This window comes from Diadema antillarum, unplaced genomic scaffold (assembly GCF_040938485.1).
Source record: "Diadema antillarum isolate AM-2024a unplaced genomic scaffold, OU_Dant_1.0 seq00001811_RagTag, whole genome shotgun sequence".
Lineage (NCBI taxonomy): Eukaryota > Metazoa > Echinodermata > Echinoidea > Diadematoida > Diadematidae > Diadema > Diadema antillarum.
The window spans coordinates 832485-859213 of NW_027272486.1; the positions used below are offsets into that span (position 1 = coordinate 832485).

The 26729-nt window shown below is 39.3% G+C and overlaps 2 protein-coding genes across 2 annotated transcripts in view; one reads left to right on the forward strand and one right to left on the reverse strand.

Moving 5' to 3' along the window:
* The window catches only part of LOC139712483 (ribosome-releasing factor 2, mitochondrial-like), a 40832-nt gene extending 24022 nt beyond the window's left edge, over positions 1 to 16810 (reverse strand). The window contains exons 1-10 of the mRNA XM_071624298.1: positions 16763 to 16810; positions 14633 to 14687; positions 13763 to 13888; positions 13058 to 13183; positions 11587 to 11675; positions 10660 to 10809; positions 9312 to 9500; positions 7980 to 8060; positions 7020 to 7168; positions 4758 to 4898 (exon numbers count right to left, since the gene is read on the reverse strand). Coding sequence (XP_071480399.1) covers positions 4758 to 4898; positions 7020 to 7168; positions 7980 to 8060; positions 9312 to 9500; positions 10660 to 10809; positions 11587 to 11675; positions 13058 to 13183; positions 13763 to 13888; positions 14633 to 14687; positions 16763 to 16810 — 1154 coding nt within the window. The remainder of the gene's footprint in view (positions 1 to 4757; positions 4899 to 7019; positions 7169 to 7979; positions 8061 to 9311; positions 9501 to 10659; positions 10810 to 11586; positions 11676 to 13057; positions 13184 to 13762; positions 13889 to 14632; positions 14688 to 16762) is intronic.
* A 496-nt stretch (positions 16811 to 17306) lies between these two features.
* LOC139712485 (HAUS augmin-like complex subunit 1) lies at positions 17307 to 26120 on the forward strand. Its single transcript, XM_071624300.1, has 8 exons — positions 17307 to 17348; positions 20122 to 20296; positions 20981 to 21113; positions 21644 to 21778; positions 22681 to 22804; positions 23676 to 23741; positions 24910 to 25029; positions 25822 to 26120. Exons 1-8 carry the CDS (start codon positions 17307 to 17309, stop codon positions 25870 to 25872), a joined length of 846 nt encoding a protein of 281 aa, XP_071480401.1. The 3' UTR covers positions 25873 to 26120.
* Positions 26121 to 26729: the final 609 nt, after the last annotated feature.

Sequence of the window (26729 nt, forward strand, 5' to 3'; positions counted from 1 at the left end):
CCAAGATACAGAGAAAAAAGTAAAATTTTAACATTTTACTTGACCTTTTGACCTTTGACCTTTTGACCTCATGACCCCAAACTTTCACCAGAGAATTTTAATTGGGTAATACATGTATACACTCAGTTTCAAGAAAATATCTTCAGGTATTGCATAGATATGGGGGAAATAGTGAAATTTTAAGCATTTGACCTTGACCTTTTGACCTTTGACCTTGAGCATATGCACCCAAAAGTTGATAGGCACAACTTCACCCCCTTATACACATACATGCCAAGTTTCATTAGGATACCTCAAAAGGTTTTGATAGTTACCCTGTCCACAAAATTCATTACGGACGGACGGACGGACGGACGGACGGACGGACGGACGGACAACCCGAAAACATAATGCCTCCGGCACCACTTCGTGGCGGAGGCATAAAAACAGGTTTGTCAGAAATATCTTGACTGTTCACTTTCCTTGAACTGGGTTTGCTATAATTATCTAAGAGTGCAGGTACACATATTTGGGGAATTGAGGATTTTTACTTGACTTCTGACCGACCCTTTTGTAAGTTTATGCATTGAGTATTTTCAAGGTATGAAGAAAGAGTGTAATTACTGTACAAAATATATATTTTTTTCATTTAAACCTGGCCTTTGACCCTTAACCTTTGACCTTCTGGCTGGAAATTTCCCAGAGAATCTCCATTAGGTAATACATGTATATATTAAGTTTTAAAACTAATAATGCAAGCATTGCAAACGCTAGTATATGAGGGAAATAGTAAAATTTTGAGGAGTTGACCTTGACCTTTGACCCCTGTTGACCCATGACCCCTAAATTCCCTAGATAATCCCTGCCAGTCAGTACATGCGTATGTACCAAGTTCCATGAAGATATATTGAACCATTTGCGAGAAAAGTGAAATTGCAACATTTTCACCTAACCTCCGACCTTTTGACCTTTGACCTCATGACATGAAACTCTCCCTGGAGAATCTTTACGCAGTAGTACATGTCTACACTAAGTTTCAAGAAAATACCTTCTGGCATTGCATAGATATGGGGGAAATAGCACCATTTTTAGCATTTGACCTTGACCTTTTGCCAATGTCACTAAAATCTACTCAACTAATTGCCCCATCAAACATCATCCTTGGACCAAGTTTGGTGAAAGCTGCTTCATCCAGTTTTGAGTTATCACGCAAAAAGATAAATTTTAGGATTTGACCTTGATCTTTGACCTCTGTCCTCAAAAACTAATCAACTAATTGTCCCATCATTCATCATCCTCGGACAAAGTTTGGCAAAATTTGCTCGATCCAGTCTTGAGTTATCGCGTAAACGGATACAATTTCATGATTTAACCTTGACCTTTGGCCTTTGGCCGATTTCACCCAAAATCTAATCAAGTAATTGCCCCATCATACTTTATACTTGGACCAAGTTTGGTAAAATTCCAGTCAATATTGCTCAGGTTATCGCGTAAACAAATGCGGACGGACGTAATTACGGACGGACGGACAACCCGAAAAACATAATGCCTCCGGCACCACTTCGTGGCGGAGGCATAAAAAAGGACAACCCGAAAACTTGTCTGCCCCTTTTTTATGCCTCCGCCACGAAGTGGTGCCGGAGGCATTATGTTTTCGGGTTGTCCGTCCGTCCGGACAACCCGAAAACATAATGCCTCCGGCACCACTTCGTGGCGGAGGCATAAAAAAGGGACAAACAAGTAATGAACTGAAAAAAAATATATATTTATTTTATCTGCATTCAGCCTCTTCAACGCTGATATGGTCATTGACATAATACATATGCCCTACTTTTACATGAAATTACCTTTTCAAAAATCAGAGATTAAATTTGGGTAGAAGTGGATTAATAAACTTGAAGAACAGTAGAGGTTTATACAAGTACATCAATAGTTATTTCATAAATATGACTAGGAAGTAGTGCCTGATTTGGGTTTAATAAAAAAAATGCACAAGAGGACATAGTGAAAAGTTATATATTTTTCGATCACATACCACTACAAGAAGAAACTCATATCAAATGCGTATAAAGAAACCATGGAACAGTTTACCAAGAAATGTAATAGATGTACCTAGTGTCTTCAGTTTTGAAGTTGGTTTGGACAAATTCTGGGACAATGAACACATAAAATTTAAGTTTTACACCACTCCACCTGGCCTTGACCCAGCTCATCTCAAGGACCAAACCTGGATCTGAATACAGAGGCCAAGCCTGCGTTCAGAATCTTCCATAGGTATCCATACTGACCATAGCATAGGTAGGTAGGTAATACTTGTAAATCTATAACCTTTTTCGGTAAGTTGAAGTTGATTTTATTCAAAATAAGTGGAGGTTTTTCCTGGTTAAACTTTTGTATTGCTCAAGGAATGATAATCAAATTGGTGCTTTAAAATAAAAAAGTCAATCTTTGCAAAATTGCATCACGCCATCAGTTATTAACTTCTGGAGGTAAATATTTACGGGACACTACGACAATGTAAGCCCTACTTGTTGTAGGCCTGCGACATTAGGCCTAACGTTAAAGAGTAGCCTACTTCACATTTTGACAATATTGAATTCTTAATTTTAGAGCATAACACACAGCACGGCAGCAGTCTGTAGCGAGGTTCTTAATCTAACCTGACAACATTAATTAGGCCTACGTTTACAGACAGGTAGAAAAACGTTAGAAGCAGACTTTCTACACTATAAACACTAACAGTCTCAATCTCCTCATGCAGTCTCACCAAGTCCAAGTAAGACACTGTTATTATTCTAACAACGTCAGGCCTACTAGGCACCTACATTCTACAACTATGTTCTAATTAGGCCTATTAAAACTAACAGTTAGTAGTCTAGAAACTCTAGATCTAACACTAGGTCTAGACCTCGATACAATTCTAATGTTAACGTGTTACGCTAGAACGTCTAACGTTACACATAACCCTATCAATCTTTTAGAAGTAAAATTCTAAACGAACGGTCTTGCTTCTATGGTTAGTTACTAATAACAACCTAGGCCTAACTGTTACAGAGTGTTTAATAATAATAGAACTTAGAAGAGAACAATAGGTTCTACACAACAAAAATGTCACTTACACAATAAATTCATCTTTGTCTTTGATAGGAGTTAGGCAAGGCATCGGTAATTGTGGTTGCATAGGGGGAGGACTAGCTTGATGGAATTGGAAGGGACGCGTTGCTGGAAGTGGAACGTCTGGTCCGACCCTAGATCCTGGCAGTGGATGTGGCGCAGCGGCTGAGCTTGGATTTGCCTGCCAACACCAACTGCACAGCTTGTGCAGCTCTAGTGGGTGGCGGGCGAAATTGGCATCGCTACGACGGTACTGATCGGGACCCAAGAAGAGTGTTTTCTGGACTTTCCAATCAGTGTAAACGTTGTGCAAATAGATCCGGCGATGTTCTGCAGGATCGGAGCGCTTCCGATTTCTCCTCATTTTCACGGATCCTGCATCATCGCCTTCCTCGTCCATTTCGATCGTTTCTTGCACAGACAGCAACCTAGTCCGTTCTCACCGTACCACCACACACCAAGTACCAGTATGTAGTACACAGCCTCCTCGCCTAGCGTCTACATGATCGCATAAACATTGCGTGCAAGCATGCAATCCATCAGTTGTGGCCATCAGCAGTACAAATGGCCAGGCCAGGCCAGCGTACGCGTAGGCACGTACGTATTCGCACATACTCCTTCGCTGAGATCACTGAGCAAGCGAAAGATCCCGAATGCTCCAAAACTGTGAGCCGAACGATAGAGAATGATGTCATTACATGTGTTCGGCTTAGGAGAGAGCAACTTCGGCCACTTTCATGTATTCAGAACCGGTCCAGTTCGTACATGATACTCGATCTCTCAATAACACACGGGTGAATGGGAATTTTGCACGGAACGCGCGGCGTGCGCACGATTCAGAATTACCATTGCGAGCTTATTCTCACGACGACCGAGCATCTTTAAAAAATAAAAAAATAAAAAATAAAAAACCTAAAATAAAAGACTTTTTCTGGCACAACATCTTGGAAAGTTGGAAAAAATAATGCAACTAGGCTTAGAAATTAAGAGAAAGAACCATCAACAGTCCAAGCTGTTGTTTCACCTCTAAAACAAAGTACACCGTGTACTGTATATGCCATATATTTAGCGAGTCTAAGTTTTCATGAATGAAGATGTTCAGACAATTTTGCGAGTGGTTAAATTCACGATCGGGGAGTACTGTACTGAACGAAAAAATGTTTACCTTTGGTACGTGTGTGTCACATTCATATCAGGATCAGAATCATTATTTTTGCATGTCTTTAATTTTGCAAATAGCACCTGACTCACAAAATTTGTGAAAATAAAAACTTTGCAAAATATCTGGTGCATGCAGAAATGCCTCACACACTTGTAGTCAATGTATTTGGCATGTCACAGTCACGGCTCACGAAAATATGGTTCCCTGTTAACTGTCTATCGTGTGCTCTGCAATATTTGCAGAACACATCAGTGACAGTTTGAGGAAAATTGGGCAATCAATTCAAAAGTAATGAAGTAATGTAGTTTGGATGCCATCATTGCTGGATAAGGAGACTACTATACTCATGACGTCAATGTGGACAACAATAGAATTTTAACTCTGCCCTTGGCATGTCATCAAATTATCATCAAAATAGGGCACATTTCAGATCAAAGTCACAGAGCTTGTTAAGACCCAGCAAACCAATGAATGAACAACGCTCTCTGAATATCCAGCTTACGTGCAGTTTCTACTGGCATTGTAGATGGCGGACTGCGGCTTCAGCGTTCCCGAGTAGATCCTAAGGAAGACGAGGGCTCCCCGCTGTCTATCATGGATGACCTTGAAGGCGTAGGCACACATATCTGTGCCATAGATCTGACTGGGTGGGAGATTGACATTGCCGATCAGAGGAAGGTAAGATGAAACCTCATCAAAAATCATTCTTCATCTGTGAAAATCTTCATTCATCGGAAGAAAAAAAAAAAGGAATTTCAAAACCAGATTTCTTCCAGCAGAGCATGACATACTGTATACATGCGCAGGGAAGTAATATTGGTGAAGCATAACTAGGAATGGACAATAACCTCCGATATCTCTGAAATCTCCAATGTATATTGTTTAAAGAAATCAATAGCCAGCCTGCTTATGGCATCAAAAATTGTGGATGTAGCTTTAAGTGTATTGGCAATTTCGCGAGCAATTCTGTAGAATCAAATATACAGAATGATTTCATGCTTAATTGCATATCTTGGCCATTAAAATACACACCTACTTCACACCTGAACATGGTGGCCTTACACATACTTGGAGGATTAATGCATAAAAATAGCTGAATTTCTATCTTCATGCTTGGTTCTACGGGATTACAACTGTGTAAAGCGGTGTAAAGCGGCTCTTGTATCGCAGGATACATAGACTGTAATACAACTTCAAAACAAGAGAAGTGGAAATGTGTGGTGAAGTTTGCACCAACGATCCACATTAAAGGGATGGTACAGTATTGGTGGAGATGAGAATTGAGCTTTTAATTTTTTGCGAGATACCAAGAAAACACTTCTGAAATAGTACAGAGCATACCATTTTAAGAGGAATTCACAGTTTATTTGATGAAAATCGGATTTGGAATGACTGGAACATCCAAAAACAAAGTAAACCAAAACGATCGTAATAAAAGGTGGGTCCCACACTTTATTAGAATCGCCCTGTTTTGGATATCTCGGCCATTTCAAAACCAATTTTCATCAAACAAACGTTGAATTACTCATTGAATTACATGCTCTTTCATATTTCATTAGAGGTTTTTCATTATCTCACCAAAAAATGTTAGAAACCTGAAATTAGGTCTCAACCAAAACAATATGATCCCTTTAAAGGCAAAACTGCAAAATTCTCCCAGATATTTAACCCTCTATGAAACCTTGGTGATTAGTTGTACCTGCCAAGCTTTTACATCAGCATTTAGTACATCCATCCCAACTTCACCTCTTTGCAAAATTAGCAAGCCTAGTCAGGTGTAGCAATGCGCCTCAGGCTATTAAAGGACAAGTTCACCTTCATAGACATGTGGGTTGAGTGAATGCAGCAATATTAGTAGAACACATCAGTGAGAGTTTGAGCAAAATCGGACAATCCCTTAAAAAGTTATGAATTTTTGAAGTTTCTGCTCAGTCACGGCTGGATGAAAAGACTACTATAGCTTGTGATGTCACATGAGTACAACGATATAAAGAAAGAATAAAGAAAATTCAACATATTTCCATTTTTCTCGCATAACAAAAGAACACTCGACTTCTCTCCTTCAGAAGGCAGGGGGAATAATATTACCCTTAACATACGTCAGTAGCAAGTCGAAGAACTGTGCACTTTATTCAAAAAGTAAAGTTTTGTGAAATTCTCTTTTTATCTTCCTTATATAGTTGTACGCATGTGACATCATACACTGTAGTAGTCTTCTCCTCCAGCAGTGACTGCGCAGATATTTAAAATATTCGTAACTTTTGAACGGATTGTCCAATTTTCCTCAAACTTTCACTGATGTGTTCTACTAATATTGCTGCATTCTGTCAATCCTTATGTATATGAAGGTGGACTTGTCCTTTAATAGGAAGGCCATCATGACACAAAAGGGATTAGGATTAGGTAATCTCTATTCACAATCAATTTCCAGACACCTATGCCAAATGGAGGAGAAATACTCCAGCATGCATGCCAATTAGCAAACAGACTACATTATCCCGTTGAGGACGGACTGATTTTGCTACAACACGCATTTCCCATAGACACCTGCCCGAGTATACTCAGGACAGCTGCTGTAAAAGGCACTTATGCCTTTAACATAAGCCTTTGTGAGCTTTCGAGTGCTAATTGGCACAGAAAAACCCATTGTCCTTTGTACACACTGTCCAAAGCCCATGGCACCGAAAGGGTTAATCAAAGGTTAGTCCACATTGTAGTGGGTATCAAGAATAGATTGCTACTATTCAGGAAGTATAAAACTTACACATGAGGCTCTTTCCTGAATGTTGGTGATGGCAAGAAACTGTTGACAGAGTCCATGAGTAGCTGCACCCCTTTGTTCTTCAGTGAGCTTCCACAGAGGACGGGAATGCCTGTCTGTGCCAACGTGATACGTCTTATTGCACTGTTGAGCTAGGTGAATGGAACAGAGATAAATAGATCATCTAGATGTTGAATGCTTGTTTTAAGGATTCCAATGTATTGCTTTTAAAACATCTTGACTTTCAATTTTGTAGCTTTGCCGTCTAACAATTGTATCAACACAAAGTGATGAAGTCTCAACCTCTATTAAAGACGGATATATGGCACATTACTGTTGTCCTAGACCTTGGCGACCATGTCATAGGTCAGGCCAATAAGACGTGTACATTGTCGGGGGGGGGGGGGGAGTAGCCAGGGTCATTCTTGGTTCTGGTCATAGTGGTCATCATAGTTGTAGCTGTATGATGTTCTGGTATCATTGATGTCACAGTCATTCAATATCATTTTTGTATGATGACTTGAAAAGTGAGATAGAACAATTATTTATATGAGCCATTTCCATGCCCTGTAGAAACCAGAGAGTGGTGTTGTGCCTCCTTTTTATCATGAAAAACAGGATTACAAGCCACTTTGGAAATGTGATTCAACAATATCAAAATCATCCTTTCCTCAATTAATACTGGCTGCAGGCATAACCTCTTCTTAGTATTTTCACATTTTACTCTTATGCCAATGGCTGCGAGAAATATCATTTAAAAGATAAACACCTCATTGAGAAATATAAATTGTGCAGAGAAACTCCGTAATTATTCCAAAGTGTGACAAACCAAATTCTAAAGAAAAAAAAAACAACAACAACAAACAAACAAACATTAGATAAGAATGGAATTAGTGGAAATGAAACATTGTAATCTGATTGACTTGATTGACATATGAAACAGAGAAAGAAAAGATATCTTACTTCTGCTGCTGAGACTTGTAGTGGATCAAATGCCTCGTCGCTCAGCATTTTGTTGGCAAACTCATCATCCAGGTCAGCTACCTATCCACACAAAAAAAAAAAAAAAAAATCATTTAACTCAGAAACTATGCATGCCAAGAAACGCAGTGCATGGTTGACTTCGTGCCTTGAGTCCTCCATCAGGCAAAGGACAGATGAGGTAATGATGTTCATAGCAATATTAAACAGAATATTCACTTTCCTTTTTTTTTCTTTTTTTTTTTTTGATTACTGGTAGTCAAAAACCTTTCAAACCAAAGAATGTCAAACATGTTACAAACTATTCCAGTATAAGCAACAGATGTGAAAATATCTTCACATTTTCAAATTTGATGAGCCTTCGCTGACTTGATACACACTAGTGTGACGCGGCTTTAACACACATCATAGCATTTCTTTTTATTTTGTTACAGGTCTTTTTTTTTGTGGGGAAGGGGTTAAAGCATCAAATTTTGTGCTCTAGCTGTATTCACACACAGTAGAAATTAACAGTTTTTGCAAAGTGATGCAAAAACCATTAATTCTTGCGTGTGGACACACACACACAAATTAACTTTCGTGATATGTATCACAATGCAAAATCAGTCCTGCATGATTTTGTTTTCAACCTCCCAGGATACTTTGCCCGCATAGTGTGCATGAACAGCACACAGAGACATCAAGGATTTTTTAACCCCATAATGCAACAACTCCTGTGTGTGAATGCAGCTTTCCATTTTGTCAGCCAGAACACATCACTAGCTGTGATTAACCCTCTCTGCACTCAGACACTTAATAGCTTACTAATTACTTGCTTTTTTAATCAGAATTTTGTATACTGGCATTCATACGCTTTGTACTTGAACAAGTTGTAAAGTTAGCAAGCCCACTCAGGTAAAACGATGTGCCCCAGTCTAATAGGAAGGCTGTTTTGACACAATAGGGATCAGGGGATTAGTTAATTTCCATTACTTGACAATTGGTTTCCAGACATCTATGCCAATGGGCACACAAAGCACTCCAGTGTGTGTGCCAATCAGTGTACATTGTACAAAGCAGAGTAAGGGTTAAGGAAGTGTCCCAGCAAACTATTTAGTATAGCTGTAATCAGGTCCTAATTCTGCCATTAGAAAATGAATAGCGTGCATGACTTGAAATGTTTCAAGTTGTTCAGCTACGGGACAAATATTCACCGTCATGACATGGTGTGGATCCACAACTTCGTAGATCTTCTTACAGTCTACTATTTCATTATCAGATGATAGCAGCTCCAAATACCACACCTGCTGCCTCTGTGGGCATGGCTCCTCTTACCTGCTCCACCAACTCCACCCTGGCATTCTGGGCTCGTGTCGCAAGATGGGGATCATCACAGCTGGCAAGAGGGGACTGCTGAAATGTGCTGCCATCATCTGGGCCTTTGTCTGGTGGTCGCCATGTCACAGTATCCATGGCAACCAGATCAGCAACACCCGAGAACTTCTGTGATATGCCAATTGGTACCTGGATAAAAATCAGAATTGAAGGCACATACTGTATCATGGACCCACGGTAAAAAGAAATTACAATTATCACAACTTTTTCTCTTTTTTTTGCAGTTACCATAGTGATAACACATACAGCTGATTGGTAGACAATTCTCATCTGCTGCTACAGTAAATAAACTCCCTACAGTCAACACTGCTCTAAGGTACACAGTGAAATACTGTAGTACTTATGTTGTTGTTGTTGTTGTTGTTGTTCATTTCCATCTCTGAAGATGGCTGGATAGCCCATATTCAGCTACACTAAGCTGGTCTTCCATGGGGTCCAGTTGGATGTGGGGTGGGACCACTTCACCGGGTTAGACACCCTGCTCTTTGCGATGAATGAATGAAGCGGGATCTTTTACGTGCATGAGCTGTGACTCTCTCATACACGGGACCTCCATTTTATGTCCTATCCGAGGGACAGAGTGTTTTGCCTCTTGCTAGAGGGGACGGTATGTTTACACACAACATTGCTCAGTCCAGACTCGGGTTCGAACCCGGGCCGCGTGATCGTGAGGCAGACGCGCTACCAACTGAGCCAACTCACCGCCCTACCAATGTAGAAGACATTGGTGAACACAATACTGCTACTGGACTTTATCTCTTTGTTTGCCACTGTGTATTAAATCCCCTGTGAGTGAAATTGTTCTGAAACCAAAATGCATGAGTGCCATTTAGCTAGTAACTTTTTATAGAAGCGTTACTGCTAGAAATGCAGGTGGCAACGTTGTAGAGAAAACTGTGAGCTTTCCTGTGATGTATATCCTATGATAAAGCTATGGCTATGGCGCTTTCAATATTTTGCGGCATATTGTAATTTATCAATCAGTTTGTACGCGGTTAGCGCTAGAGCAAAACATGTAAAGTTGGCAAGACGTCAACTGAGTTGGGTGTGTGATCATCGCATACAGAGAGTTAATTTGGCCAGTGCCTTCCATGTTATCTGTAAAGGATGACTTGTGACATTTTGGCTGTTTTTCAGGAGGATATTTTGTGATGACAACTGTGAGAAACAAATTTACAGTAAGGTTAACCCGTTGATGATGGGCTGATTTTGCTACAAGATGCATTTCCCATAGACACTTGCCTGAGTATACTCAGAACTCATCCTCAACCGGTTATGGTGCTCTCACCTGTAGAAGTAATGGTTTTACTTTCAGTTTGTCCCTGATGGAAGCCAGACACATGTCCAGGTTAGCTCTCGGCTTGTCCATCTTGTTGAGGAATGCTATCCGAGGGATCTTGTAGCGGTTGGCTTGCTGCCACACCGTCAGAGTCTGTGCCTGAGATTGGTGCAGAGAAGAGGTATCACGGCATCTGGAAACTTTCAAAACTACTGAAGGGTAAGGCAGCAGGGGAATGAATGTTTGACAGCTTTTGCCTCGTGAAAACATGGGACAAAGTTAAAGGTCATAAGGATACTCCTCTCCCACAAGCATTCACATGGTTCATCTTGACGTCTGCTGTGTACAAGTGTAACCCTGGTATTGCATTTAGCACATTCCACCAAGATATCTACACCAATTCCTGAAACTGGGGCACTTTCTACCATGTGGGGGAGGGGACTTCGTCCACTGCATGCCGCCTTACTCAAACCTATTGATGGGGTACTGTTTCTAGAATATTTGACTCACAAAAAGAAAACATTGTAAGCAAGGTGTTAGTCATGGATTTGGAAGTGATCATTATATTTATATCAACTCATGCACAAATAGGAAAACATACTATAAAGGGAGTATATAAAATGCAGTAGCTGCACTGCACACTGCTATACCCCTGGTATATAACTGCATCCTTGCTGCAGTCTTTTCAGAAGTAAATTCAAACAGCAATCAGTGATGTTACATTATGTACTTGTACTCAATCATGTTGAAGTAAAAATGTAATCTACTCATTTCCAAACCTCATGAATTCAATTTTGAACCAATCACTGTAGCACAGGTCTTATCCAGCTTGTCATGCAGCCTCCACAGCAGTACCCATGCAAACCATTTTGAATTTGTAAGAAAAAGAATGCGTGTTCACGTTAGACTATAACATAGGGAAAGTCAGAATCTCACCTCAACACCAGCTGATGCATCAAATACAGTGACTGCTCCATCTAGCACCCGCAAGCATCTCTCCACCTCGACAGTAAAGTCCACATGTCCTGTTACATTCAATATCAACAGAACATTCACAGAAGAGAAAAAAGGGGGTTTCAATTATATTTTGTACTTTCTTGACTTTGAACTTTGCAGTAATGTTAATATTGTTGGAATTGCTAGGAAGTCAAAAGCTTTCACTATCATTTCACAGATCATTTCAGACTACTGCAATACTTTAACTCTTTAATACTCACTTACTGTTCTTTGTTCACTTACTGGCACACAGGCTGGAGAGCTCTGTTCGCTGATTGGCACTAGTGCTTGGAGCTAATTGGCAATGAATAGAGATTACCTAGTAATCTTCCTATTGTCCCTATTGTGTCACAATGGCCTCCCTGTGGGAGTAAGATACACTGTTACACCTAATGTGGGCTTGCTTATAGTGTATGTTGGTCAAGTTGGCTGGATTACTGCATGCTGATGAAAAAGCCTGGCAAGTTAACCCATTGAGGACGGTTTGATGTTGATATAACATTTCCCATAGACACCTGCCTGAGTATTCTCGGGACTTGTCTTCAACAGGTTAATCTAAGGGCCTGGCTGCATATAGGGCCACTAATGGGGATACTGTATCTTCATAAAAACATGATTCACAGAGACTCCAACCAGGAAGTTGTATATCATCAATTTCCACATGTTTGGCATTTTTATGTGCTTGACAATGTGACAGTGCTGATTAAAAACGCCACATAAATTGGTGCACTACAGTTTACCAAACTTTAATTTCAGGGCAGTACACAATGAGGAAAGTAAGGAGAACATGAATACATCAGTGCATAAGTGACAACCAAGATGTATCCAATGCCATTATTTTCAGAAAGAGTGTTCAGTTGATCTTAAGTTCCACCTGACTCAATATCCCGTTTACAAATTGGACAGAAAGGACATTTTTATCCTCCTAATGTTTGAAATTAATTTTCTCTCACAAAAATTATCATGATCAGTGGAAATGCAAAATAGCTTGTAAGATGAGATGGTAGGCTGCATGCTGTGACCATCGTGTTACCATCTCAATCCCATGTAGCTGCACTGTCCCGAAATTGCTCTGCAAGCTCCGAGGTACTGTATACGCCGAATATTTTGCAAGGTTAATTTATCTTTACGAATTTTGCAAGTCAGGTGCTCTTCACGAAATTAAAGACACGCGAAAAAATTGACTCTGATCTCGATATGAATGTGGCGTACTGGTATGCACATTTCTCCAGTCAGTTCAGTACTCCACGATTGCATATTTAACCACTCGCGAAATCACCGGGAAGTCCCGATTTGCGAAAAATTTAGACTCGCTAAATATATGGCGTATACAGTATTGGTGTAGTTTTGAAGGATGGAGATTCTTCAAGAATGTTGCTGGTACTATCTTCCACTTGTCTGAGGAACTCACCTGGTGTATCAATGAGATTGATCCTGTGCTCCTTCCAGCAGAATGTGACAGCAGCAGAGGTAATGGTGATCCCCCGGTCCCTCTCCTGGGGCAGGTAGTCGGTGACAGTGTCCCCATCATCCACATCTATAGAACGGCAATTACAAAACTGAGGGCACTCATTCCTAGAAAATCTTTCATCTCAAAGCATCCAATCATTCAAATTCATGAAAATCTTCCGTCGAAGTGTTTTTATTGCAAGAACTGATTGACAAATTGCTCTTCATCGATGTAAATAAAACTTGAATAAGACTCACTTACATCGATGTAGGGAATTTGTCAATCAGCTCTTGCATCCAATTATTGTCTGCAAACAGGGCACTTGTACTCTACCAAATGTTTCTTTTTGAACATCTCCTAAAACAGTGGCTTTGAATTTTAACCACAAGATTTACATGGAAGAGAGCACTCTGGTGTATTGAAAAAAGATAGAGGGAAGATTAATTTGCTTTTTGTTCTGTGTTCACCCAGAGAAGAATAGCCTTAGGGAAAGCAATGAAGTGCAGTATCAAATATTTAGCATTATCCAACAAGCTGAATATATCTTTTCAAGTAGGCCTATATTGTTTGATGAGTGAACAAAAGTGATGATATTCTCTCATTTATCTTACCATACTATTGATATTGCCTCCAACGTACAGTAACGGGGAATACAAGTATGTTTACCTCCTAGATGTCGAGTGGTTCCAGAGTAATACAGCATGCGTTCTGTTGTCGTGGTCTTCCCGGCATCAATATGCGCCATGATGCCAATGTTGCGAGTCTTTTCCAGATCTCCTGCTTCATTGCGGCCTAGAATGGGCGCAATTTCAAGAATTAAACTAACAGGAAATATCACTTACATCTAAAGACCAAGGGTTAAATAAAATAGTCTACTGCTAGTGCTACTTCATCCAAGTTCATCCAAAATGTACTATAGGACTCACAAATTGTGGCTGTTGCTATATTGCGCATCTATTCTGCATCTATTGCAAGCAGGGTTCTCTTTCCAAGTACCGTACCGTACACCTGTATCAAATTAAATGGTTGACACAGTATTAAATGGCAGATAGAATTTTGTATATATATTATAATAGTGCCTAACCCTGGGGCGCTCCGTAACACAGTAATATGCGTTCGGGCTGGTCCAAGTTAAATGGTGCCAGGTGGCTATTACACATACTGATTTTGATTGTACACCAAACAATACCTATTTGCAGTGGAAAACCCCAGCAGCATCACTACAATACACTTGAGAAAGTTAACATAATTAAATAGCAACCATGATCATGAACTTTAGATAAAAAAGACTTGGAGGATAATCTACAACATTTACATGTATAAATTTAGATCCAAGTACAGTGGCGGATCCAGGGAAGACCGCACCGGGCATGCACCCCCCCCCCCTTTATGTTTAGTTGAAACAGAAGAAATAAAAAGGAAAAAAATGGGGGGAGTGGTGCGTGCGCCCTCTCTTTACGAAATTCCTGGATCCGCCCCTGTAAGTATAATGTAGACTGGAGTACTTATAAAAGAATAATGTCACAAAAGACCTACCAGATTTAGTCCTCTGCTGACAACAAAGGGTGCATTTGACCTTTCTCCTTGCAACCTGCAGGAAAGCATGAAGGCCATTAGGAATTTAAAAAAAAGAAAACCATAAGAAGCAATTTACCATAAACACAATTGAAGCACAAATATTGATGCTAATTTAGCACCCATACCTCATGACCAGTAGCATTCAAGCATGGTGCACATCTTCTATATCCACTGGCAATGTAACTGGTGACCACTTTTTGATAAATCATGGCGATGGGCTACAACTATGCCTATCTAAATTTAAGTATTTATTTTAGATCTAGAGCAAGAGCTTTTCACATACAGTCTTGTAATTACAGGCTGTAATGTAGTAAAAATAGATTACAGGGTCATTCTTTGAAGAGTATAAAAACTAATTTTTGAAAAATAAAGGGTTTTTTTAGAAATTTTGAGTTGAATATTCATACAGGGCATTGTCCAAAGTTACCTGTATATGAATGATATTAATTTTTCAATTTAAGGCCAATAATGTGCTCATTTGCATATACTTACATAGGCATCATTATAAACGAAACATGAAGCATTTTTGCTCTATTTTGTACGATGAAAAGGTGTGTCTATTAACTTCCCTTGTGTGATTTATGGTAATAGCATGTTTGTCCACACCTATTCAAATGTATTCAGCCTAAAATATTTGATATAATCACAGGCAAGTAATTAACATACAGATAATTGAAACCCTACAAAGCCCGAGAGGGGCACACTGTGCCCCACCCCCCATAAATTTTCATTTTCCACCAATTAATTTCAACCAAATTTGGTGACTTTTCCTCAAATTTCATTCAGAACATTTTGATACATGTATAATTTGGCCTCATTCCAATATTGCTAGTTGCCATGGAAACTGTAAACTGACAGTTCTACTTTATCATGTCAGTCAGATTTTGCATGTTTCTGATCTGTTCCAGTTTCAGTAAACACTAAAATAGTGGATGAAATGGGGGTTCTCTTGGCTGTAATTTGCTGAAGTAGCAAAACATGAAATAACTATGGTTTTGAATGGCTCGGAATGTTATTCTTGATGTCTTTTAGTTTTCATGTGACATAGGCATCGAACTACAGATATAAAAAGAGATAATTGACAAAAAAATATTTTTCAAAAATTACCACTTTTGCGTCATATCAAAATTTTGACTGGGTATCATTTGTTTATCATACTAGCAATCCACAAACATTATTCTCAAAATAATTAATATAATATCAAACACTATTTTACATAGGTCTTATATTAACTCCAGTCTGATAACAAAATAATAATTCCAAAATTTAGTAAATTTGTTTTACTTTATCATAATTCATAACATCGTTAGTGATAGTTTTGGAATGGCAAATCAATTACTTCAATTATACATGTATATCAGTGTCAGTGAAAAGTAGGCATTTCATACAGTACACATACATGCAGTACCAAGGTAAAACTTTATATTTGCAAGATTAGAATTTAATTTCATATGAGATGCTCTTCCCAATTTGCAGAGCTACCAAGTCTCACGCATTCTGCACGAGACTCAAGCATTTAGGGTCCGTCTCACGATCTCACGCATGGCGCCCATTATTCTCACGCATCGGGCGATGTCTGCAACTTGGGCCTATAATAATGAGCATAGCTCACAGGATTAAAGTGATAGTTGCAATTGACGGCATATATTTCCCTTTTGTCTTTCAAAATAAGTGAAAAATATAGTCACTTAAGTATGCACCTGATCGCACCTAGTTAGACAGAGTACGCATTAAGACTAACTGTTAGAAAGTTTAGAGCTACCATAAGTAAAAATTGAAAAAGCTCCCTAACGGGCCGTGGGAGGGGGTAAACCCTTCCCACACCCTCGCTCGCGCGCACATTCGCGCGCCGAGATGCCGAGCATGAAAATCTCACTCATAAAATTTTTTTGAACTTGGCATCCCTGAATTTGCAGTAAATTTAACTGCAACTGTTCACACACACACTACACAGCCAATGCAATCCCACGACTACGTCATCGCCATCTGGCCATTCCATGGCATTGGCATTGATTATTGATTGCATATTATAGCGGGAGGACTTTTCTTACTCTTTTAGTCCTATAATTTAAAGGGCAGTGACTTTACCAGTGACTTGACGGCAGACTTGACTTTGATGCGATAAAGCCGGAGCATAGCGACCGTGACCGTGATCGTGAAAGAGACTTGTCCGTCACAACCCGTTTGAGAACAAGATCATGAGATTCACTGGAACTTTGTTACGCAATCAACCCACACACAGCTAGCTCGAGCTAGCTAGCTCAGCATGCATGCACCATACTCTTGTGGACCATGTAAGCAGACATATTCTGGCTTTCCGAGATTTAAAATAATAATGATAATAATGAATAAATGTAGAAGCGTTAACGTAATATTTCATAACATTCATGTCAGCGAATAAAACAATTGATTTTGCATTAATATATTTGTACTTTTAAATGTATCAAGATTTCGATATTTACCGGATAATTTAATCTCATTTTGCACAATTGCTTTAATTATTCTGAGTCATCCTAAAGTTTTCTACCCGCGCGCTGTTGAACTTTACCGGAACTTGATGACGACGTGACGAGTAAAGTTTACAAGATTATCTTACAGAACCGTGCGTGTAATTCATCATCAAGACTTTGAAATGGCTGGAAGAGATGGAAATATCAACGATATGCACAGAGAGGTACAGGTTTTGAATACATTTTGACGTTGTTTTTCAGAACAATCGTGGTGCGTGATCAAATCCGTTCGCTTGGTAATAATGGTCCCACGTATGATAATTTATGTGTGATATGATTCCCCATCGTTCCACTAAGTTTACTTCCACGTTGCGATCGATCTAATTTACATCATAATTATTCATTACCTATTACCTAAATTACCTACGATGACGCCCAATAAGTTGAAAACTTGTAGAGGGCCATTCAAAGGATTTAATCCTGAGCCTGAGGAGATATCGAGATCCATGTGTTGTATACTTGGGTGACCCGCACCTCGTCAGACTCATAGTTAATGTTTGCCCATAATTGAATCACATTTCGCCACTGAAATTCTTTGAAATCCAACTCACGTACATGAAAAATGCTGAAAATTCCAATGGAATCACAAGTTCACCGATCGATATTGACAATTTGCAGCTATCGTCGTCAAAGGCGAACGATGCAAAAAAGTTGCGCGCTAAGGAAGGGGCCCGCAACTCGTCACCCGCTCTCCCATAGACTTAGCACGTAAAAGACGTGTGCGGGTGACCGTGATGTTCCCATAGACATACACGTAAAAGATGCGTGCGGGTGACATATAACACGTATTCCTATAGCTCTATTAAAATTTCAGATTTTCGCGAAAAACTGTTCGGTTTTCACCACAATTTGCTTGGTTGTGGTAGTCCTGCCAAGTTTCAAGCGTACAGAACACAGTCCCGGGCATACATTTTTGTTCAGTGCGCTCAAAACGATTTTAAGCGGGGTGACGGTATTCGGGCCCCTGACGAGGTGCGGGCACCTGGCTATACTACCCTGTAGCTGTACTTTTATCCACGGAATTCAATAATGCAATCTGGATCATGGTTGAAATTTGTACTTATGGCTTCTACTTCCAGTGATCATTGAGCTTGGACTTGATCATACAGTGCTACTTGTATGTTTACTACATTCAAGATCCAAATTTATTTTCATTTCCATCAAATGTGATGTATAAGCACTATATTTGTAATAATTGAAAAAAAAATGTGATTTAACAAAGTATTTAAATGTAGCTTAACGTAGTTACAAAACTTCAAAACTACAAAAGTACATGTGAATTGTGAAAATGAGTGACAAATGAAGAAAACACAACTGTATTTTTTGAATATTTAGACCTACTCTGCGTCGTATACGTATACTAGATCTAAATAGATCTACATATAGAATTAGAAGTTTTACTTATAAGGATGAATGGAAATGGAGGGTCCCACACTAAAAAGCAAAGCTTCTATGAAATGGACTCTAATCAAGCTATTAATTTAGGATCTACATATGACACATACAACACAACCGTACCTGTTTGCTGGTAAAATAGGAACTATACACAGCCCTGTCGCTGTACACAAGTGTCACTGCACGGGGACGCCGTGCGAAGGCGTCTGCCAGACGGTCTGGTCGGGCTAGTAAAATAGGAGACTTTTACTTGTACGGAGGCGCTTAGATTTGTGTTTCGTTTTTCATTGTACAGAGACACCAGGGTTAACTAACTACAGTGCACTCCCGTCCCGTTATTAAACGAACACAGTTAGTTATACTTATGACGAAATTCTGGTTACAACAAAATAAAAATCCAGGTTGCAAAATTGACGGCTCTATGTTTTTTATTGTTTATTTGTTCGGTTATAATAAAATTTCGATATAACGAAAGAAAACTGCCAGTCCCGACGACTTTGTTATAACGGGAGTCTTCTTTATTTGACTACTGTAAAGCGAGGAATGTTCGCGTGCATTTTAATTTCGCGAGCGCCAAGATTCGCAAAAATAAAATGCAAGTGAAAGTTCTTGTCTACACTATATGCATTGCATGCCAGTGGCAATTCGCGAAAATTTCATGCCACAAAAGAGGCCGTTGGCTCCAATTCGTGAAAATTCCATGCCGCGAATATCATGTTTTACAGTATCCCCGGCCCTGCACTGTACTAGTACTAGTGCTACAGACACAGACTAGTGCTACAGAAGAGGGGGCCTATGCGCCTAAGAGCTAGAGTCTAGAGAGCTGTTTCTGTTTGACAGTGTCCTAAAAAGGGACCTTTAGTGCCTAATTGGTTTAGACTTTGTGCATGACGCAAATCACACACGAACTAAATAAATTTAGCTGATTACTGATATTGTTACATACAGTGGTAAGTATTTGAATTCAATGATAAGTAAGACTTCTAGTCCTACATGGTCATAGAGCCCACTTCAATCAAGGGCAGGGTGCAAAACCTGATGAAAGTAGACTACTGCATACACATCAGCTACTGACATACCGATCTCCCAAGAATCTTCACAAGAGAGTGACGGACTTTATCTTATTTTACCTAGGTACAAAAGCAAAGGAGAAGTGTTTGGCTTCCATATCACAAGTGTTTGCTCTAGTGTCTATACACTGTCAATTATTTTGTACCTGCATTAAAAAAAAATGGTGGCCAATGCAAAAATAATGAATTATGAATGCAAATTTCCTTGCCAAGAAAAAAAAAAGGGAAAAGGAATAAATGGATAAAATATTGTGCTTTCAGCATTAGTGGTGCTGTTGATGACCCTAAGTTAGTACCTGGCAAAGCCCCATGCGTGACAGAAATCTAATTTAATGAGAGTCTAGGCAAGTCAATTTTTGTTTTGTGATGTGGTGTATGCAAGCACAAAATTCAGACCGAAAAAAGATGAATGTTTTCATTTGTATTGCTTTCAAGGGGAATATTAATTTCTGTTGTTTACTTCTTGTCGTAGGTCCGTGCCTGGTTGCAGAGAGTGTTTGGAGATTTGACCATACCACAGTATGAAATCAACCAGAGAACTGTCACAGTGCTCTACGACCTGATGCTGCGATCTGAGGAGAGAGATCGTGACAGACAGCTCCTCATTGATGATTTGAACCAAAAGACAGAAGAATACCATGCAGAAGGTACTCATGCCACATTGTGAAAAGTCATAGAAAGGGGGGGGGGGGTGGAATGATGTGTTTGAATCATGTGTAGTATTTGACTCAAAAAATCGACTTGACTTTGTATCATGTGCACTTCCTGTGTATCTTTTCACAAAGTCTGTATTGAATCATGAATTTGCAGAAATGAAAATACATTAAAATGAACAAAATAAAAGAGGTACACATTGTATCCAATGGTTTTCACTAACCACTAAATGAATCTAGCCATGTAGACTGGAGAATCTTTTCTTCTTCTGTATTATATTCTTGTCCTTTATTGTCTCGCCTGCGTAGTGGAGGCAAGACATAGGCATCACTTTCACTATGCTGTCGTCATTGTTGTTGGTGTTGGCATTGTCAAGGATTTGGTGTACACGTGTACTCTCAATAACTTTCCATAGCTTTGAGGTATGACCACAAAACACACGCCACAGGTACATGTGCCAGTCAAGTTTGACTATTTGAGAAGTCTTACACTATCAAAGGTCAAAAGGTCAACGAACTTACATTGAAAAACACTGTACTCGGCAATATGCAGGTAAGACATTGCTTGGTGTTTGATTTGTTAACTGTGTAGTTGCTAAGAGGGAGGAAGTCAAATAAGGAAAGGTGTTACCACTTTCAGAATATTTCTATTTGTTCTGTTTTTCTTTCCATCTGTAGCAAGCAGACTCTCAGCCATTCTTCAGAATGTCGGTCTATCCCCAGCGAGCCTCTCTCAGTCAGGCAACGTCAGCCTCCGGACACTGTCCAATGTGGCTCAGATCCTGGACCTCAAAGTAGCCTCAGATACTAAGTAAGCCAACGAATCACACCAGCTACATGGATGTTTGCACTTTTCTTTGATTGTTGCCATGTGTACTTGTATTTTCATCCTTTTTATAGTGCTCACCAGTTACACATTCTGACAAGTCCAGTTGAACCAAACCATTATACAGATAAATACCAGTACATCGTAGACGGATGCATAAGTAGACAGTGTAAGCTTGTGCACAAAACTGTTTACTGCACTTTTATAATCCACCGTACTGCGAGGTACAAGCATCGTTTATGTATGTCACAAGAATTTAGCAATGAATAACTTGAAGCTAATGTTTTGCCACAATGGAGCCTATATGATTACCACTTGTATGCCAGATCAATCTAAAGCATTTTTGCAAAATCAGTGCATCAGTGCCTCATGAACCAATGCACTGGTGTCCTAACATTTTCTCGAAATATGAATGTTCTCTAAGTACTGATTAAATTTGTGGTTTGTATTATCTATGAATTGCAGTGCAAGACTTCGAGGTAAACATGCAAATTATTTTGTTGTTGTTTGTACAGCTATTTTCTGGCTATGACTGATCTGTCACGGGAGCAGATAAAGGTGGAAGACTGCCGACATGAGGAAAATCTCTTGAATCAGAATCTCTTCAAGAAAACAAAGAGTGCCATGATTAAGAGTGATTCCCTGAAAAGGTATGTCACTTCAAGGTGAACATTACAGTAAATATATTTCAGTATGATAACAAGATCAAAGTCACATTTGTGTGGAGTCTATTTATGTTGATTTCTTCACAAGAGTTCAAGTGAATCATACTTCAGGGACATTATTGTGAACATACCCCCGACACAAACAAATCTTTACTCAATTTCTTTCTCTCTTTTTTTCTGATGTAAGAGAAAAAATACATCCTTTTTACCATTTTAGGCGCGGCCAGACTGGCAAAAGATCGAGAAGTTTAAGATCGCGAAGTTTGGGCCATTCGTATGCGCGCAAGAAAGAGTGCGCCGTCCGATGGCTAGTGATTGTGATGTAACAATGCACAACTGTACATGACAATGGCCTCGTGCTTCGGAGACACCGCCCGCAAGCAGATCGAGAAGTTTCGTGGGAAGTTTGCGGTCACACTGGCAAAACTTCGAGATCTTAAAGATCGCGATCTTAAACTTCGCGATCTTTTGCCAGCCTGACCGCGCCTATTGTCTTATTTGTAATAACATGGCATTGGCAACTTCAAAGAGGGAGCTGTACGGACTAACTGATCAACCGAAGGCACAATTATTTTTATATTTTCTATTCACAAAGTAGCAGAGGAACCATAAAGCAACTGTATTGCTTTGTGCAATTTGCAGCCTTTGTGGTTGATACTTACATGTATATTACCATTATGTAAGAATATCTTCAATTCAAAGTCTTATGTTTGATTTCAATGAATCTTCTATCAGTGTGTTTTTGTGATATGATTTTTGTGGTAAAATTTACCTATTATGTGCAACAATGAATTAGAATGCAGGATGGTACTTTACTTCAAGTCCAATTAAACTCAGGCACTTTACCCGTATGTTTGCTAAGAGATTCTAAATGGTGATTTTGGCAGGGCGATGACCTCGCTGGAAGACCAAGCAAAGGAACAGGGACCACAGCTGGAGGAGAAGACACGGCAAGCAGGCTTCTACCACAGCAAGACGAAGGAATACCGCAACCAGCTTGAGGCTCTTGAGGTAACTACACTACATTCATAGTGACGGATTGGGGGGGGGGGGGAGGGTGGAGGGGAGGGGAGCACACCTGGCGCGTGCCACCTTTAATTCTCTTTTTTTTTTAAAGAAAAGTGTGCGTGGAATCGCAGGATGACCAAATGATCCTTGTCAGCCAATTGTAGTGGCACCAGAAAATAGCACTTAAGCCTCTTTTTTTTCCCCTTTTTTTTTGTCGGGTGATTAAACTTGGAAGTGGCACCAGAAATGTAAACTGCTTCCCCCCCCCCCCCCCCCTTTACAGAATCCCTGGATCCGCCCCTGCATCCATAGCTGTTTTTCCTCTATTCAGCATTCATAAATGCTCTGTTCACATTTGAGGCAGGACTCCCACTCTTTTCTAGCAATTTTAGAATTAATTGCATGGTCATTGTGACCCAGGGAAAATAGTTCATTCAAGATGTAAAGCTGAAGTAAGAATTTCTTTTCCCCTCAAGAGTTCAGAAAATCGTCCTTATCCGTTGAAAAATAATCTCTGTAGACATCTGAAGAATGCAGCTGACTTGAACCCATAAATTCAGCCCTGTGACTTGTTCATTTTCCACTTCACAAATGGATGTCTTCAAACAAATCATCAATGGTATAAATGACGTGCTAATCATCACAACTAGTTGGCATGCATTTGTTTCATTTTCACAAACAATTATCTTTACAGGTGAATAACATTAATGAAGTGAACTAAACTGAGCTGAAAGGCATTTCCACTGATTACAACAGCTATGTCTCATATTCCCTTTGGTAGTCTTATATCAGAAACTGCTTTTTGTTTTCAATAGGTAGTAATGCCTCTGTTTTGTTTTAGACATTAATGCTCTTGTTTTGTTTGTTTGAACAGGAGAACCTGACTGAATCAGAGGTTGATCCTTCTGCATATCATCAGAGTCTAGTGAAGTTATCTGAGGCAAGTATCAGGTTTTCCTGTAGAATTCAAATAAACACCAACAACAAAGTTCAATCATCAGCTTCTATGCATATACTGCTCAGGATATGTTCATGCACATACTTCTTTCCTTTTTCTGTTTTTTTTTTTTTTCATAGAGCAAGAACTCACCATAGATCACTGCAATATTTGATGTACTACTTTTTAGTACTCATGAGATGCTGGGGTTTAACCCGTTGAGGACAGTTTGATTTTGCTACAACACGCATTTCTCATAGATGCTTGCCCGAGTATACTCGGGACTCGTCCTCAATGGGTTAAAATTCTTTTACAAGTGCATAATATTTATATTTATTCATGAGTTCAGGTTTTCCTGTCATGTATTAGTTGTCAGCACTTAATTCCTTGAGGATGAGCTGATTTTGCTGTAGCATGCAATTCCCATAGACACCTGCCCAACTATACTCCTGACTAGTCTTCAACGGGTTAAGTGCATCAAATGTAATGTGTCAGCAGGACAAGTCAACCTCTAATCTATTTCTGGTCCATGACCTAAGATGCTATCATGATCACTATCCACTGTCACCACTCACAAACTGTCTAGAGGGTTTATAACCAATGATGCATTATTCTTTTCAAAGTACACTGTTTTCTACTCAAACCTTAATTTCAGCATAGTCCTTCCAGGCAAATTTGTCCATATGTACTGTATTTTCAGTTCGTTTTGTTTCTTTCTTTATTTGGAGGTTTGGATTTTTGCTTTATTTTGTTGTTGTTGTTTGTTTGTTTGTTTTGTTTGTCTGTTGTTGGTTTTTTTTTTTTTTTTTTTGAGGGGGTGGGGGGGGGGAGCAGGAATGGTAAAATATTTGGTTTAAACATGTCAGAAGTTCTGCTGACCCATTTCATTAGCCCGATATGTTGAAGATACAGTGCACACCCGTTATAACGAAGTCATCGGGACCGGCAGTTCTCTTTAGTTATATCAAATTTTCATTACAACCAAACTGTAAAGTATAGAAAGATATAGAAATCATTTTGGGACCTGAATTTTAACTTCGTTGTAAAGAGAATTTCGTTATGATGGGAGTGCACTGTAATGGATGAAATCTCAGATGGAATTCTATGAATTGGATGTAGGATGTACATCAATCTTACACGGTCCATGTTAAACTTACTATTGACTATCCAGCATCTGGAAACTCTCAACTCAAAGTTGGCCCCCCTGCGTGCAAAACTGGAGAGCTACAACAACCTCCCACCAAATGTGTCCCTGGCGAAGGTGAAGATTGAGGAAGCAAAGAGGGAATTGGTATGTACTTGCTTACAGGATGGTATAGTATTGGTTGAGGTGAGGATTACTGTTCCAACTTTTTGTGAGATACATGTACTTAGAAACCACTCTATGAAATGTTGAAGAGCATACAATTCTAATAAGAGGAATTCAAAGTTAACTTGAGGAAAATCAGGTTTTTTTAATGGCTGAGATATCCTAAAACAAAGTAAAACAAAGCAATCCTAATAAAAGTTGGGTCCCATCTTTTACTAGGATCACTTTGTTTTGGATGTCTCAGCCATTTCAAAACCAATTTTCATCAAATAAACTTTGAATTCCTCTTAGAATCATGTGCTCTTTCATTATGTCATAATAGGTTTCTCATTATCTCAACAATATCATCAAAAAAACATTGGAAACCTGAAGCCCCATCGCAACCGAAACTGTACCATCCCTTTTATTACCCAAGAAAAACTTTGAATGTGTGTCTGTGCATGACTCTTCATATAAAATGGAGCATAAAGTTATTGAGCAAACTTTCCAAATGTAGAAGTTGGTGTCTCACATAGGATCAAAAAAAAAAAAAAAAAATCAGCTTCAGGAACTTTGATAGTGTGCTCTGTTTGGAAAGATGGCTATGTGTTGCTGTTCTATCCTATATGTTATATATATTGATATATAGGAGTACAAAGAATATCCTTACCCCCCCCCCCCCCCCCAAAAAAAAAAAAGAAAAGAAGAAAAAAAAATGGAATAAATGTCATCCATTCTCTGTTAGCAAGGAAAATTATGATCTTGATGTTTACTTTACTGTGTATACACTGACAGGCATCTTTGGAGGCTGAATTGTCCAGGAACATTGACATGATGCACATGTAATAAGAGTCTCTTCGACGCCTGCGGCTCCTGACAGGGAACAGGAGTCAGTACTGAACTACCCTGGAGGATGCGAGCAACTCTGAGTAATGGCCAAACGCCTGAAGGAATAGATGTGGCCAAAAGAACAAGATGTTTGGAGGAAATCATAGCTTGCTTGTGAGATGTCAGCATATTAATTTGCACAGGAGACCACGTCACTCTCTCTACAAGTGTCTTCCATTCATATTTTTCTTTTACACTTCTGTTCACTTGGAAGTGTAGAGGTATCTTTATGCCGGGGGAAAAATACTCAAGGGAGGGAAGGGAGGGGCATATGGTGTCCTCAACATGTGAATTCAATTTTTGATTCTCTCACAAGAGATTAGATTCCGCACTACCAATATCTGATACTTAGTACAGCACTTTTTCCACCAGCTCCTTACTGTCAAATGATGAGATGTATTATTATGAGTTCAGGTCAAAAGTTATGAAGACCAAATATCACAGGATTTTGTAGTTGTTTTTCTTTCTTTTTTTTTTGCCATCAATATCAAAATGTAGAAATGGCCATTATAATGTTTAGTGCTCTGTATGTTATGTACAGTGCATTCCCGTTATGAGTACAGTTACAATGAAATTCCTGTTACAACAAAATAGAAATTCTGGCTGCAACATTATCATTCTATGTTCTTTATTGTTTACTCGTTCGGTTATAACAAAATTTCGATATAACGAAAGAAAAACTGCCGGTCCCAAGGACTTTATTATAACAGGAGTCCACTGTACTTTATAATAAAGCACCCTTCTTCCTCTTGAGAATTCCTTTCTCCCAAAATTGCAGACAAAACATTGTAATTTTGTATCATTTCACTCTGATC

What these genes read in the sequence shown, in the direction of transcription:
- LOC139712485 (XM_071624300.1), top strand. Translation starts at nt 17,307, where the DNA reads ATGGCTGGAAGAGATGGAAATATCAACGATATGCACAGAGAG. An exon ending in AAGAGTGATTCCCTGAAAAG is followed by an intron (nt 21,779 to 22,680) that starts GTATGTCACTTC and finishes TGATTTTGGCAG; the next exon opens with GGCGATGACCTCGCTGGAAG. An exon ending in GTCTAGTGAAGTTATCTGAG is followed by an intron (nt 23,742 to 24,909) that starts GCAAGTATCAGG and finishes TTGACTATCCAG; the next exon opens with CATCTGGAAACTCTCAACTC.